This window comes from Epinephelus fuscoguttatus, linkage group LG18 (assembly GCF_011397635.1).
Source record: "Epinephelus fuscoguttatus linkage group LG18, E.fuscoguttatus.final_Chr_v1".
Taxonomy (NCBI): domain Eukaryota; kingdom Metazoa; phylum Chordata; class Actinopteri; order Perciformes; family Serranidae; genus Epinephelus; species Epinephelus fuscoguttatus.
This window is the reverse complement of record NC_064769.1, coordinates 37,501,509-37,516,433: the sequence shown is the minus strand read 5'-3', so window position 1 is coordinate 37,516,433 and position 14,925 is coordinate 37,501,509. Positions and strand designations below refer to the sequence as shown.

General features: G+C 39.9%; 1 protein-coding gene across 2 annotated transcripts in view; it reads right to left on the bottom strand.

The window, feature by feature from the left end:
* Nucleotides 1-899: 899 nt before the first annotated feature.
* The window catches only part of clip1b (CAP-GLY domain containing linker protein 1b), a 52,494-nt gene continuing 38,468 nt past the window's right edge, over nucleotides 900-14,925 (bottom strand). For both annotated transcript variants that reach the window (XM_049604453.1, XM_049604454.1), the window contains 7 exons: nucleotides 10,280-10,325; nucleotides 10,013-10,056; nucleotides 7,188-7,293; nucleotides 6,927-7,092; nucleotides 6,790-6,842; nucleotides 6,588-6,700; nucleotides 900-6,475 (listed from right to left, as the gene is read on the bottom strand). In XM_049604453.1, coding sequence (XP_049460410.1) covers nucleotides 6,241-6,475; nucleotides 6,588-6,700; nucleotides 6,790-6,842; nucleotides 6,927-7,092; nucleotides 7,188-7,293; nucleotides 10,013-10,056; nucleotides 10,280-10,325 — 763 coding nt within the window. In that variant the 3' untranslated portion in view covers nucleotides 900-6,240. The remainder of the gene's footprint in view (nucleotides 6,476-6,587; nucleotides 6,701-6,789; nucleotides 6,843-6,926; nucleotides 7,093-7,187; nucleotides 7,294-10,012; nucleotides 10,057-10,279; nucleotides 10,326-14,925) is intronic.

Genomic DNA, 14,925 nt, shown 5'->3' with positions numbered 1-14,925 from the left:
CTGAGTCCTTAGCAGCTAGACTGAGTCTTTAGCAGCTAGGATGAGTCCTTAGCAGCTAGACTGAGTCCTTAGCAGCTAGACTGAGTCTTTAGCAGCTAGGATGAGTCCTTAGCAGCTAGACTGAGTCTTTAGCAGCTAGGATGAGTCCTTAGCAGCTAGGATGAGTCCTTAGCAGCTAGACTGAGTCCTTAGCAGCTAGACTGAGTCTTTAGCAGCTAGGATGAGTCCTTAGCAGCTAGACTGAGTCTTTAGCAGCTAGGATGAGTCCTTAGCAGCTAGGATGAGTCCTTAGCAGCTAGACTGAGTCCTTAGCAGCTAGACTGAGTCCTTAGCAGCTAGGATGAGTCCTTAGCAGCTAGACTGAGTCCTTATCAGCTAGACTGAGTCCTTAGCAGCTAGACTGAGTCCTTATCAGCTAGACTGAGTCCTTAACAGCTAGACTGAGTCCTTAGCAGCTAGGATGAGTCCTTAGCAGCTAGACTGAGTCCTTAGCAGCTAGGATGAGTCCTTAGCTGCAGCTCTGGCTCTTTGTCCTCCCCTCTCCTCTTTCTCCACCTTTCATACCATCTGTCTTATCAAATAAAGCGAAAACAAAAACACATGAACACCAGCTTTTTTTCTTAGTATTTCTATTGGACTGTTGAGGAGTATACAGTACATAGAAAACAGTGACATTTTACACCACGTCAACATCTGTAAAATAGTTTGGTAACCACTTCTAGATGGTGCCTGAAGTAGTTACAGATATAAAACATTACACTAATAATTAGACGCATCACTTATAAAGTACACCATGTTTTTAAAGTCTATACAAATGGGCCTTTTTTCAATCTTATCAACAGGGCAGAAAAATAAAATGTAGTACACATAAAAGCTATCTCTTGTCTCATGGCACTGTGTACACATTTATCAGAAGGACGCCTCTGATTAGTATTTACAAAGACTTGTGTCGACGGTTAGTCACATCATGTATTATAATACACTGTTACACTGGAAGATTCAATATGATCCAAAATTGTGCTCAAGAACAAGATAAGTCAAATACATGTCGCTGTACAGGGTCAATTTAAAGGAATAGTTCCACAGTTCGGGAAACACGCTTGTTTGATTTCTGGCAGAGTGAGATAAGATGATTGACACAAACGTTTTAGTTGCAAAAACATTCTTTTTCAGTGTTTGGTTGTACTAAAAGACCATCTAAGGCATCAGATTTTCAGGTTTACCAATAAGTACATTTTGTTGTCATGGTTTTAAGCCTGTTTTTCACTCGCAAAAATTAGCATTAGCCTAGATAACCATAGCTGTAAATGCATCATGCTAACTAAGCAAGCAGCTAGCGTTGGTGTTAGCTCCACCCTCTCGTCCAAATAGGGTTGTTTCTGGCTCCAAACATCCAAGACGGCAATGGCAAAAATGTCGAACTCAAGGCTTCAAAATGGGAGTTGACAAACAAATGGGTGATGTCACGATGGCAAAATCAATGCAGCAGAACCAGAAATATTGCCTTTTTAAAATTCAACACATTCCTCTTCCTTGTCAGAAAACTGTCACCTACATTACCCATAATACAGCTGAACTTCTATCGGATTCAGGTATGTTCATATACTGTATGTAAAGATGGATGACATGACAGCTCCCCAAAAGTGAAGCTGAAACATCACAATCGCCCCCTGGTGGCTGGCTGCAGTATAGGTCTTAAAGATGATTGATACTGTGGAGACTGTGACTGCACAGACTCTGGCTCCAAATGACGTCACCAGTTCCCAAATATTTTAGCTTCACTTCTATAAAGTGGGGATAAGTGGAGACACGTCGCTCATCTTTAAATACAGTCTATGGGTGTGTTATGCTAGTCACGGCTAATGTACCCTGGAACCTCTTGTCTACAGCAGAGATGAGAAGCGAGCTACAGTAGTCTCACTTCTTTCTAAATCCATACCTTCCAAATTTCTTTTCACTTTCAAACTTGCAGGCTTCAGCTACGGCTGACTCAAGTGACATCACTCGAGGCAAATTATCAGACTATTCACAGCTCCTTCAGGCGACGCTAAAGACTTTGTACTACTTTTTTTTAACTCCCAACACCTGTAAACAGAATTTGATTTGTAAAACTAGTTCCCCTTTAAATAGAGTGTAAGGCTAAAGCTAGCAGCTAGTTAGCTTAGCTTAAATTGTAAACGGGGGGAAACTGTTAGTCTAGCTTTGTCCAAAAACAAAATCAGCCTTAATCACCACGTCTAAATCTCGTTTGTTTAATCCGTACAAAAACAAAGTGTTAAAACAAGAACTCGCTGTTTCCCCCACGTTTACAGACTTTGTGCTACGCTAAGCTAACCTGCCTGACTAGCTTCATATTAGCCTACAGACATTTGAGAGGTGTCAATCTTCTCATTTAACTCTCTGCAGACAGCAAATAAGCATGTTTCCCAAAGTGTCAAACATCATCTTTAAATGGGCCAGTATGAAATGGGACAGCACACAAAATAATCTGCACTGACCTTCATGATAAAATCACTTTTGTTTAGAATCATAAAGTTAAAGCGCTGTTTGTTTCTGATGAATCTTTAAAGTGGACAGTGCAAAACTATACAACCATGTCTACACGGATACAGATATTTAAAAACGGATGTTTTCCTCTGCGTTTTGAGCTCTCGTCCACAAGCGCAAAGTTTTAGATCACTCAACATAGATTTCTTTAAACGCCTTCTAAGGTGCAGCTTTTTCAAAACTCCAGTCGCTTTGTATCCGACTGGAAACATCATCCCATCAAATTGTGCATGACTTTTGTGTCTTTGTGGAATGAGCTCCCAAAACAGCAACGGACTGCCAGTTTGTAGTCACGTTTCAATTTCCATAGCACCTGCAGGCCGTCTACCAGAGATATGTTAATAAATTAGGTGTGAAATATGTTGAAATAAAGAAACATTTAGTTACTACCGTTTTACTATTGTTTGATTTGTTAGTACCGCCAAGCTCACTCTGCATGCTCATGTCTTCTTCTCTGGTATTTAATCGTTTAAGTATCGCCACCTACTGGCCACAGCAAGTGTTTGGAGTCGTTTCTGTGTTCTAGTGAGGACAGAGATATTTTAAAAAACGGAGGTCATGTGGACATTAATTTTAACAAGGAAGGAGAAAAATATCTCGTCAATTTGTGCATGTCTGTCGTTGCTTTTTGCAGTGAGCATGCGTCAGAAACAACAATGGCAGACTATCTGTTTGTTCCGTATTGTTAGCACTAGCACTGCTAGGTCTAATGACTGGTTTACATCTTTTATGCCGAATTTCCACAGCGTGCTACGGCTCGGCTTGACTCGACTCGACTCCTTCTGAGCTGGCGACCTTTGTGTTCTAGTGTGGACGGGGATATTTTTTAAAAGCTTGTGCTGACAATAAATTATCTGTATACATGTAGACAGGCCCGTAGTTCGTAGAGGCTTCCAAAGTTTCAATCTGGGTAGTTTTCATTCTGTAACATGAGGCAGATGCATTTCAAAAGCCCACCTATACTACAGTAGTCCTAGTTCAGACTATACACTTTTACATCAGTGCTAGCTTATGTCCCTGTAGGAATATCACTGGTTAGTTTAAGATCAGACAATAAATAACAAAATGCAACGACTTCATCGTCAACTACAACAAATCCTCTGTGACTCTCAGCGGCGTTACACGAGGACACCAACCTGTATGCTGATCTATGGGAAAAAAGTTGTTTATACACAAGAGTTCAGACGAAACGAAAGAATCTGATCACGAGGTCCATTTGACAGCAACTCCGGAGCTTTTGGTCAAGGTGCCACGCTGTCATGTAAATGTAGTTTAACTTAAAATCTCAAGTCCTTAAAGTGCTCAGATTTCAGGTTTAGGTTTTTAGAAGATTACGACAACTGAAAAAAACAGAATTAGGATGAAAGCTCCTTGACTGTTAAATGGACCTTAAGTCGTGAAATTATTTTGTTCGACAAAAAGAAATGTTGTAAAGCCACTTAATATAAAAAATAAAAGTAAACAATTAAACTGCCCCTTTAAGTCAAAGTCCACCTAATGAATTTTATCTCCAGTCTTCACTTGCACCCAGTGGTTTTCATGATGGAGTGACACAGGAGTTAACTCTTTCAACTGCATCCACTGAGGAGCACAGTGAGAGCAACCTTTGAAGCCACTTTTACCAACGTCAAGACTGAACTTCACTCATGTTACAAAGTGTTATTAGTTTTCCATAGATTAACATATAAGTTGGTTACGATGGAATATAAGGGCCACGACAATAGTCAAATAATTAATAAAAAGTCATATTTTTTTCCTTTATCAAATACAATCATCAATGAAGATGTAATATTTCAAGAAAAGTCAGTATATTCTCTTGTGAGAATTCCTGATCCTGATATTATGAGAATAACTGTAAATAATTTTTCAAGAAAAAATTGTAAAAAATGTCAGAAAAAGAGTCTTAATGTTTAGAGAATAAAACTGTTATCAAGAACATTCATATTATTATTAGCCCAGAATGATGTAAAATACTTAAAGAATAAAGTCTTACTATTTTGAGAATTATTTTTTGGAAATATTTCAAGAATTTTTATTTTGAGAAAATGTTGCACTATTCTGAAAAAATAAAGTTGTAAGTCAAAATATTTTGAATATGAGTAATAATATTGGAGAATTAAGTTTTAATATTCAGAAAACAATGTTGTGACATTTGGAGAAAAGTTATAATTATAATATGATTAAAGAGCACAGTCATAGCATGAACAGTAAGTAAAGACAGTAACAGTACAGTTTATATGAACTGTCAGGAAATGCTAAAACATTTAATTCCCATGAAGTGACTTGACTTAATACTGAAATATTTTTATTCTATCACTTAAGTTTGCCAACGCGGTCTCAAAAGCCCGGAAAAGAAAGCAAGATGAAGTATTTAGCACTGACATCAATTTCTACGTCTACTTGATACTAAATGTTTCCATCAGTCATTCATTTTGTTGTAGGTAATAAAAGTCTGAAGATTTCACTGTGAAAGTCGTTTAACTATTTTGTAATTTTTAAAAATCATTACATTTTTTTCTCTTCACTTTTTGCTCTTAACGTACGTTTTCTCTTGAAATACTAAAAATTGTATTTCTTATAATATCACAAGTTTTTGCGTTTAAACTGTGGGTTTTGTCTTGAAATATTATGCCTTTAATTTCTTCAAATATTTTAACCTTTTGCCTGTAAACTGTATGTTTCTCTTGACATTTTATTAATTTTATTTCTGATAATACTACAACTTTTTTTTCCTCTAAACGGTACATTTTGTCTTAAAACATTATGACTTTAAGTTCTTAAAATATTCCAACTTTTGTCCTCTAAACTGTACATTTTCTCTAAAATTCTTATCATTTTTATTTCTTAAAGTATTACAACCTTTCACCTCTTAACTGTAAGCTTTGTCTTGAAATATTATGACTTTTATTTCTTAAAATATTAAAACTTTTTTCCTCTGTATTGTGTTTTCCCTCAAAATTTTACAACTTTTATTTCTTAAAATATTACACCTTTTTTTCCCTTCTAAATGTTGCATTTCCTCTTAAAATATTAAGACTTTTTCTCAAAAAATTCCACCTTTTTCTAACAATATTACATTTTATTTCCTCAAATCTGACATGAATTTGTTTCCCTGTGTGACCCCGATACTCCGTCGCTCCGTCGTAGGTTGATATGCTGGAGGAAGCGTTTGTAAAATATCACTAAACATTAAAAAATTAGTAAAAGGTTTGACATGGCAGTATCACTCTCTGATTGGTGTGCAGCCTTACAGACTTGAGGAATGTAGAGTCGGAGAGGTGCTTCTTCATTTTCCCTTCAGTTTGAACTGTGCTTCATTAAGTTGCATCGTTTTTCGCTAAATAACAAAAAAGCCCATAAAAACAACACTTATTCTTATTTTAGAAACAAACTTAAATGCAAAACAACACGATAAAAACGACGAAGTGCAGAGGACGGATTCCTTTTTGTTATAAACATCAATATTGCACCAAAGCAGCATATTTGGACGAGCATTCTGCATTACAGTTTACCTTTAGAGAAAGGATTTAGATCAGGACGGTGGCTACCAGTGATATGCATAAATACAGTATAAAAATACAATATGGAAAAATCTGAAGGGGATTTAGTCGGGCTGCGTCGTGGGAGAGTAAGAGGTGAGCTGTGTTTAAGTGGAAAGGGAAGGAAATGCAGGTAAAGAGTTTTTTGGAGCTACTAGAAGGTCTGATCATCGTTGCAGGACTCCGTGGCGTGTCCGAAGGCCTCGCAGATGTCGCAGTAGGGCCTCTCGTCCGCCGGGTTGCCGTGATAGGTGGTGTGAGGTACCGAGTCGGGGCTCTGGGCCTGAGTGGGACAGTCCTCTGTGTCGTGGAGGTCGAAGCAGTCGCAGATGTCGCAGAACAGACGCGGCGTCACCTTCTTTTCCCGCTTTGACACACCTTCAACAAACCTGTGTGACGGAGACAACAGTGTGTGACTTATCTCCTTCTTCCACTAGCACACTTAATCCTCATTTATCCTCCTATTTTCTCGGTTAATGGATTTCAAAAACTATGTCTTACCCATCCGTGCCGTCGTTGCCGTTGAACTCAGCCAGAGCGAGCTTCTTCAGTTTGATCTTCAGCTCCTCGTTCTTCCTCTGCAGGTCCACGATCACACTGTTCAGGAAGTTGATCTGAGGGACACAAATCGAGACACAGATCACCTTCATGTGGGCACAGATCAGAGGTGAGAACTGGGTTGATAACATCCTGACAGTCTCACCTGCCCCTCAGCGAACTCCTTCTCCTCCCTCAGCTGCTCCAGGGCCGCGTCGCCTGCAGAAGAACCCAGGAAACAGGTTGACAAAAAGAAATATCACCTCACCCAAACAGTGGGCGCTCTAACTGTCGTCTCCTCACCTGACGGTGGAGCTTCCCTGTCTTCCTCCTCCGAGGCCTGCGTTCCCATGAGCCTTTGCTCTAGACTGTGAACACGGCTCTGCAGCTGAGCTTTGTCTCTCTCCAACGTCTCCACGGCCGTCTGCAGTGTCTTGGCCATGGCGTTTTCTCCTCGTAGCACCGCGATCTGCAGCGATGGAGCACACACATGAATCCCTCACACAGCTCAGAGAACACAGAGTGAAGTTTTACAGACATGACGTGACAGTCACGTGTGAGTACCTCATTCCTCAGCGTCTCCAGCTCCCGGTCTTTGTCTGAGATTAAGGCTCCAGTGGACTTCTGGAAGTTTATTTCGCCCTCCGTCTCCTGATTAGAGATCGTTTCTCTGTAGAAACATGGAGAGAGTTACAGTCACAAGGTGTGGGCATTATGATAGTATATCTTCTTCTTGAACCAGCACAAGAAGACGGCGGGTCCATCTTCTCTCCCTACTTCCCCTCATCCAAAGCAAGCACTCTACCTCCACAGGGTGCCTCTAATAAATGCATGTAAATATAAAGCTTTTTACATTTTGTTGAGCCTGACTTCACTGGAAAATTGTATTCAGGTTCCAACATCAGTACAAATCTAACACATAGATGATGCTGGATTTTTTTATCAACACTAATAAAACAGTGAGAAACCAAGAATTCAATATCAATTCATCACCAAAAATCATCTTCTCTGCAGCTCAGTGGATTAATAGAGCTTCAGATTTTAACCACCTGCCTCCAAAACCAATCGTGACAGATCAGTGACACCCAGCTGACACCCCGAGAACATCTCTGTTAACAGCTGTCATGATAAATCAAACTGGATATGAAGCAGGTCGTTTCACTGAATCACGTCTCCTGTCTTTCCTCCACGTTTACCTGAGAGCTCCCTCTTCCTCCAAATCTATTATTTCTGCTCTAATTATTGAGCATCACCTCTTCACTCCCCTCCGGCCGACTCCACCGAGCCGTCAGCTGCTCTCCGCCTCCCCTCTGCTTCACTTTGTCGCTCTGATCTTATGTCAAATACACGACTTTGATGCCTCAGCACATCTATCATCACCACTTCATAAGAAACATTCACTCTCATCTTGAGAGTCATGGCTGCTCTGAAGGTTTGGATGTTTTTATCCTCTGATTACTGAACTCCAGACTGAACACAAACTTTCTTCTGTTTACAGACTCAGAGAGGGATTAAAGTAAGACCAGACATGACGAACAGATGTAAAACATTTAAAAAGTCAGGAATAAACTCTGTTTCTGTTCAGTACTGTACTTCTATTTTAGGGTAACTTACTGTTGTACTCCTATGATTTTAGAGGCTAATATTGTACTTCTTTACTCCACTACATGTATTTAACAGCTTCGTAGACTAAGATTTGACTCCAAAAATAAACTGGTTATAAAATCAGTTCCCTACAGTATGTGACACAAACAAAATTAAAACAGTAATTTTACCTCGCAGAACACAGGAGCTGCTGGTCTACGACTGCTACGATCAGTTAAGCCTAGTTCACGTTACAAGATTTTCATCTTGATTTTGCATCGCAGAGACTATCCTAATCTTCTGAGTGTTCATACCTGGCGACGTGTGTTTCTGTCAGTGGGAGTCTCGCCAACTGTGTTACGACCTGTGTGCACACCACAAGATTTCGCCGACAGAGCCCTCGCTGACAGAGCCCCAGATAACGCGGTGACGTCACCAAACTTGGAGACGACACATCGTAAAGGCATGGATATTCTTTATTATCCTGGGTCCAAACACAACACGCTCCCCGTGATCCTGTGGACGCCGCCATTGTTGTTGTTGCTTGCCGGCTTGTCAGTGTTGCCAGATCTTGGGAGAGAAACAAGTAACCAGGGCTATGGAAACAAGCCCAGAAGAAGTGACGGATATATATAAAGAAAGGCGACGTTTAGAGAGCAAACCCAAATAAGCAACTCCACTTTAGAAACAAGCCCAAAAAAAAAAAAAAAAAACGCAGCCTGCGACTACCAATATTTGTAAGCGACTTTACAAAAAAACAAGCCCAAAGTCGCGGCTAATAAGCGGACCTGGCAACCCTGCGGCTTGTCCTCCTCACATTTCTTCCGTCCTCCTGCGTGCTGTCGTGGGACGTATCCCGCCTCTCGTTGGCTGATGCTCTTTGTCGGTTGTGTCAGACTTCTCCAGTTTTCTAGCATGCCAGATATCCAGTCCCAGTCACAGATGAGGGGGCGACTTGCTCGTAGGCTTGTTCACACATGAGGACTCGTCGTGGCAGACTATCTGCCGACTCACCTCCGACCCAAGGTGGCTCTCTAGATCCTCTGCAACGTCAAAATCGCGGTGAAAATCGTGTGATGTGAACTAGGCTTAAGTTAGTTTGTGTTATTGTGTGACTTTGGTGAATCTGAACTAACCCTTTTAAACGCCGAACTCACACAAAAACAAACAAAATATAACTGATCGAGGCGGCAGTAGACCAGCAGCTCCTGTGTTCAGCGATGTTAAATTACAGTTTTTCTGAATGGAGTCTGGCTTTGAAGAGAGCAAAGATAATGGCTTCAGTTCCCCTTTAGAAACTGCTGTCTGACAGCAAGATAAAGCAGTGAAAATATTCTAAATATAGCGTACACTTAAATGGATATCGATGTATTTAGGTGGCCAAATATATTATTTTGCTGACCCCTCCACAGCAGTACACTGCTTAGCTTCTGTGTTGGACTCCTGCCTGTTTCACCGAACTAGGGGCATGCTGACTGACATCTACAGTAAGTAACACAGTGGCTATGGAGAAGTACCTCATACAACCCACTTAAAAAAATCCAAACTATCCCTTTATAAGGTGCTGGCTATTATGAGCCAGTGAATAAACTTGCCAGAGGTGGAGGAATACTTAATAACCATTAACTTAACTGTCTCTCAGTTAATAGAGAGCTGTAATTATTAATTAAATCACACAAATTAAAAAAAATAGAGTATTTTTTCTGATTACATCGAAGCCAGAGTTCATCAGATTGTGTTAAAACATCAGAACTTGACAGAGAGAAAGCGTACACGTATAACGAACACATTTCCTGGTTTCTTACCTGGTCTTCATGTCTGGCTGTTGACTGTTACGCTCCTCATTGTGCTGAGAAGCAAACACACACACAAATATAGAGGCATTTAAATAGAAGCTAAACCCGTCTGAGCTTTAAGAGTTCGGTCACAGCAGGAAGTAAATCCTCACGATGCCAAAACCTATTAATCAAATCGCCGTTTCTGACTTAACAAAACCCTGATCTATATAACAGGATGAAGAAAATCGTTCATATGTTTAATAAAATAATATACAGTTTTAGAAAGGTCAGTACCTCCTCAAGATGCTGAGACTTCTGGGAGGCCAGCTTCAGCTCCTCACTGAGGGGGGAGGAGACAGAAAGGAGAGGTGACACACTTTAAAGTGCTGCAGTGAAGGAGCAGAGTGTGTGATGGTATATCTGTGTCACCATCACTGCTCTCTGCTTAAATCTGGTGTGGAGCCAGATGTGTTCACATCTGTTAAACACACACACACACAGACCACAAGAGAATCCAGTGTTTCACCTGGTTTGATTTTGGGTGCAAAAATTTAGTTATTACAGACTTGATTATGAGCTGTTAAGTGAGTGAGTGATAAACATTGCTCTATGAAATGTGTGACTTGAAGACTACAGCTGCCCCCAACTAAGAATTTTCCTAGTCAACCTACAGTCGTCATTTAGGGCCATTAGTCGACGAGTCGCCCTCATGTTTCTGATGTTAATTTAATGATTAAATGATACATACGTAATACAAAACCGTACTAATGAACCTTCATTTATATAGGCCTATATTTTATCTCCAAGTGCACGTCACACACTGAGCGAGCCGCCTGTTAATGACGCTGTGGGCTAATGGGCATGTAGCTACTTCCATGTTTCAGATGATACGTCATGTTTGTAGTCGACCAATGAAGATGAGTTTACATATCACCTTGGGTTCGTCCTTCACCTTCTCAAAATGATCCCACACTTTGGATTTCCTGCCCGACATGTTATTAACTAGCCTGTGGAATAACCGCAGGTACCAGCCCTGGAGATTAACCTGACGAGGACACTTCCTGTGGCTGTCCTTTCAAAGTAAAGTCACACATGCTCCAGTCATATAGGTTTGGATTCATTTTGACAAGGTGCAGCTCTTAGCAGAGTTTCACTTTTGTTTTTGTTTTTTCTGCAACGAAGCAACCAGTGAAATCTTGCCGACTAATGACCTTTCTGGTCATCTAACGTTTAGTCGACTATTGGGGCGCCCCTAACAAGAGTTTGGCTGGTTAGGTATGACACCTCACGAGTGTTGCAGGAATTACGTTCTGTCATCAACGCTAGTGCTGTCAGCTTAAGTTTGCTATTTTGGTGGAAAATTTCCAACTGCACTTTCCTTGTGCGGCCCTCAATCAAAACTTTGAACACCCCTGCTGTAAAGTCTTGTTTAAACATCCAGCAGATACAGAGCAACATTAGCATCATTTGGAGTCTGAAGATGAGGTCCATCAGTCATTCTTTCTTTTATCTCTGTCTTTGGTCTCCACCAACTCCTCAGGAAAATATCTGGCTCTCGCTGCTAAATGTTCCACGATGTACAGCTGGTTTTTGAGGGGTTTGTTTGCTGAAAACAGCAGCCTGCAGAGTCAGGTGACAATTCTCTGTAGGTTCATCACTACGATCAAGCCCTTTTTACATCGCACAAAAGTAACTTCATTCATTGTCAGTATAAAAATAAAATACGATAATCCTTTATTTGTCCCATAGCGGGAAATCTGCAACAAAATATTGACTGTTGCAGCTTTAAAGCAAACCAAGGTTACTGAAAAATAAATCTAGGATCTATTTCAGTCACTTATGTTCTCTCTTAGCATTTTAAAAGCAGCAAAATGTCAAAAAAGAAATCAGTTTGAACTTAAAACACTCTGAACATTTGATAGTAAAAGTACCGTATGGACCTGACTTACACTGATATAATCTACAGACTCAAAAGCCATCTGTTAGTCCACATCTGCTCCTACTACACCCTCCTACTTTAAACATCTTAAAGGATTTGACAGCTTTAAAACCCACAGTTTCAGTGGTTTATACGCTCTGCAGTGCTGAGATTCAGCAGTGATACAGTATGCATACATGCACGATGGAGAAATACCATCAGAATATTATAAAAGTGATGCTGTAATCTGAGCATGAGATCAGATTTAGACCCAGAGACAGCTGCACAGACTGTGCTGCCTGGGAATTGATCAGTCTGGATATTTGTCGATGCTGGAGCCGAACGATTTGCTGAAGAAATTGAAATTAGCTCCATGTGGGTCATTCTTAGGATTTGTGTCAAAGGAAGAAGCTATGTGTGACGAATGGCTCGGTCCGAGCACCAGCTGGGGAAATGTTTAGCTGCCTGCTGTATAATCACATCGGCCAAGGGAGGAGTTGAAGGGAAACTACACTTTAAAATAAATATGGTTTATTACACAGACTTTGTAAATAAAACATCACTGCTGTCTCTGTCACTTGTTTTCTCCATCAGGGTGTAAACAGAAACAGATTTGACAGAGAGTGAAGCAGCTGAGGCTCAGCTTCTGCAATCTAACTTGGGGAAATTGTTTCCTGCGTCATCAATGATTTAATAGTTTACTACTGTAGTTTTATGCTTCATGTTTCACCAAAGAGAACTGAAAAGGAAAAACAGATAAATAAAATTTCTACCAAAACACATGGAAGAAAACTACATGAAATCGTAAAGCTGCATTAATAAGTTTCTGTGTGTTTGAACACTTAAGTCCAGAACAAAATATCAGTTTTTGGATGGATTGCAATTAAGTTATGTGCAGACATTCTTGTTCTCAAGAAGATGAATCCTGATGACTGTCTGATCCCGATATTTCCTCTAGCGCCACCAAGAGGTTAATATTTGTGTTTTAGAGATATATCTCAAAAACTATCAGATAAATAGCCTTGAAATTCGGCTTTAACATTCATGCCCTTAAACAGCTTTATTTAATTCCTTAGCTTAACATGAAGACAAAATACTATTTTTTCAACACTTAGTTTTGACGAAAAACCTGCAAAACTGATCCTAATCCCATCATCCTAAACTGTGCTTTGTGTTTAGCACTGATTAGCGAATGTTAGCATGCTAACAGGCTAAATTAAGATGGTGGACATTCCTGCAAAACATCACGATGTCACTATTGTCACTGTGAGCATGTTAGCATGTTGCTGTTAGCATGTAGCTCAAAGCACCGTCGTGTGAATATGCAGGCTCACAGAGCTGCTAGCATTGGCTGTAGACTCTAAAGCTGTGTCCGACATTCCATGCTAACATGCTATTCAGTGCCCTTAAACAGTGTGTGAATTTTTTAGCATATCCGTAACCTTATGCAAACTATTTCCCATGAAATATTACAGCACGCAAACACTGGACACTGCAGCGACATAAATATGTCACAGTGCAACGCTGTCGAGGAAAACGTTCATAATGACCAGCGAGCAGGACAAGACTCTGTAACGTCAATAACGCTTCACTTTAAGCGTAAATATGTGAGAAGTGTTAGAGTGTGTCTTAAACTGCATATTTCCATAAGCACACTTCAAAGTAGTCTACTGTGTAAATGTAGGGCAGCTACCTGTTTTAGCCACTAGGAGGTGCTGTTGTGCTGTCTATTTCGCAACAAACATGGCAGCTCACACTGTTTGTCCCTGGCAGGACACCTTAGCTTTCACATTTGCTCTGCTTAGGACGCCATGTTTTTCAAAGTTTACTTTCCCTTGTCCTGTGAGGTGAGCATTGTGTCAGCGTCCTGCGTTATGTTGGTCATTTATTCCTTTCAGATTGACTCAGTCATATTTAGTTTAACTTGACAGTTTTGTTTATTTTTATTTGATGCATTTTTTTTAATGTTAATTACTGTTTGAGTAGGAGATTTATTTCTTTAAAAAAGTTCACTTTCTCTTGCCCTGCAGGGTTGAGGATTTTGTTGAGGATGTGATGCCAGCAGCAGAGATGTTACTGAGAGTTTATGTGAAATAAAACGCAGTCAAGGTCTCAACCACAATTTCAAATCCTGCATCTACACCATGTACTTCTTGCGTGGCGCACTAATTTCAGCAGGGTAGCGTCCCAAACAACAGCTGACAACAGCTTTTTATTTTTTTTTTTAAAAAACTACGTCTTTATGGAGCTACATTAGGGTCAAATGTTTTGTACTTGAAAAAATAAAATTTGAAACTGAAAATTCATGTGTTGATCTTGAATTTTGAAAAATATAACAATGTATTCAAAATAAAAATAAGTGTATGAAACGTTTTTTCAGGTTAAATATAATTTTGATTCACTTTGGTAATTCTTTTGAATAAATAATTTATTTTCACTTTTCACTTCCATATATATTTTAACATTTGAGGTCTTGTTTTTTTCAGTTGCATGTTTTATCTTTTCAGATTCAGATCTTATTTTTTACAGTTTCAAATCTGTTTTTTGAGTTTCAGACTTTTGACACTGATGTGGCGTGGGGGGCGTGGCATCAACTGAGAGGGGTGTGGAATCATGAGTGACAGTGCCTTCAGGGAACGTAAGAACTAAAAAAATTCTGATTCAACACTTACATACACCATATTCATGTGACTGGCAATGTAAAAATTGATGCCAGTGACAAACTTCCATTTAGAAATCTGTTTTAGACAGTACTGAGCACCAACTGCTGTATAAGAGCGATAAATTATGCCAGATTTTACAGATCAACAGCCACATTTTAAGTGCTGATATGTCCGATTTCCACATAGCACTATGAACGCAGCGTAGTGTCCACTTCATTTGCGATGACGGCGTCCAGTCGGTCGGATCAATCAGCTGGAGCCCATACATCCAGCACACAGGTGAGAAATGTTAACTAAGTTTTAGGAAATCATGACAAATATTAAGGGGTCGTTTTTGTGTTTCAAAATTCAAGATCAAC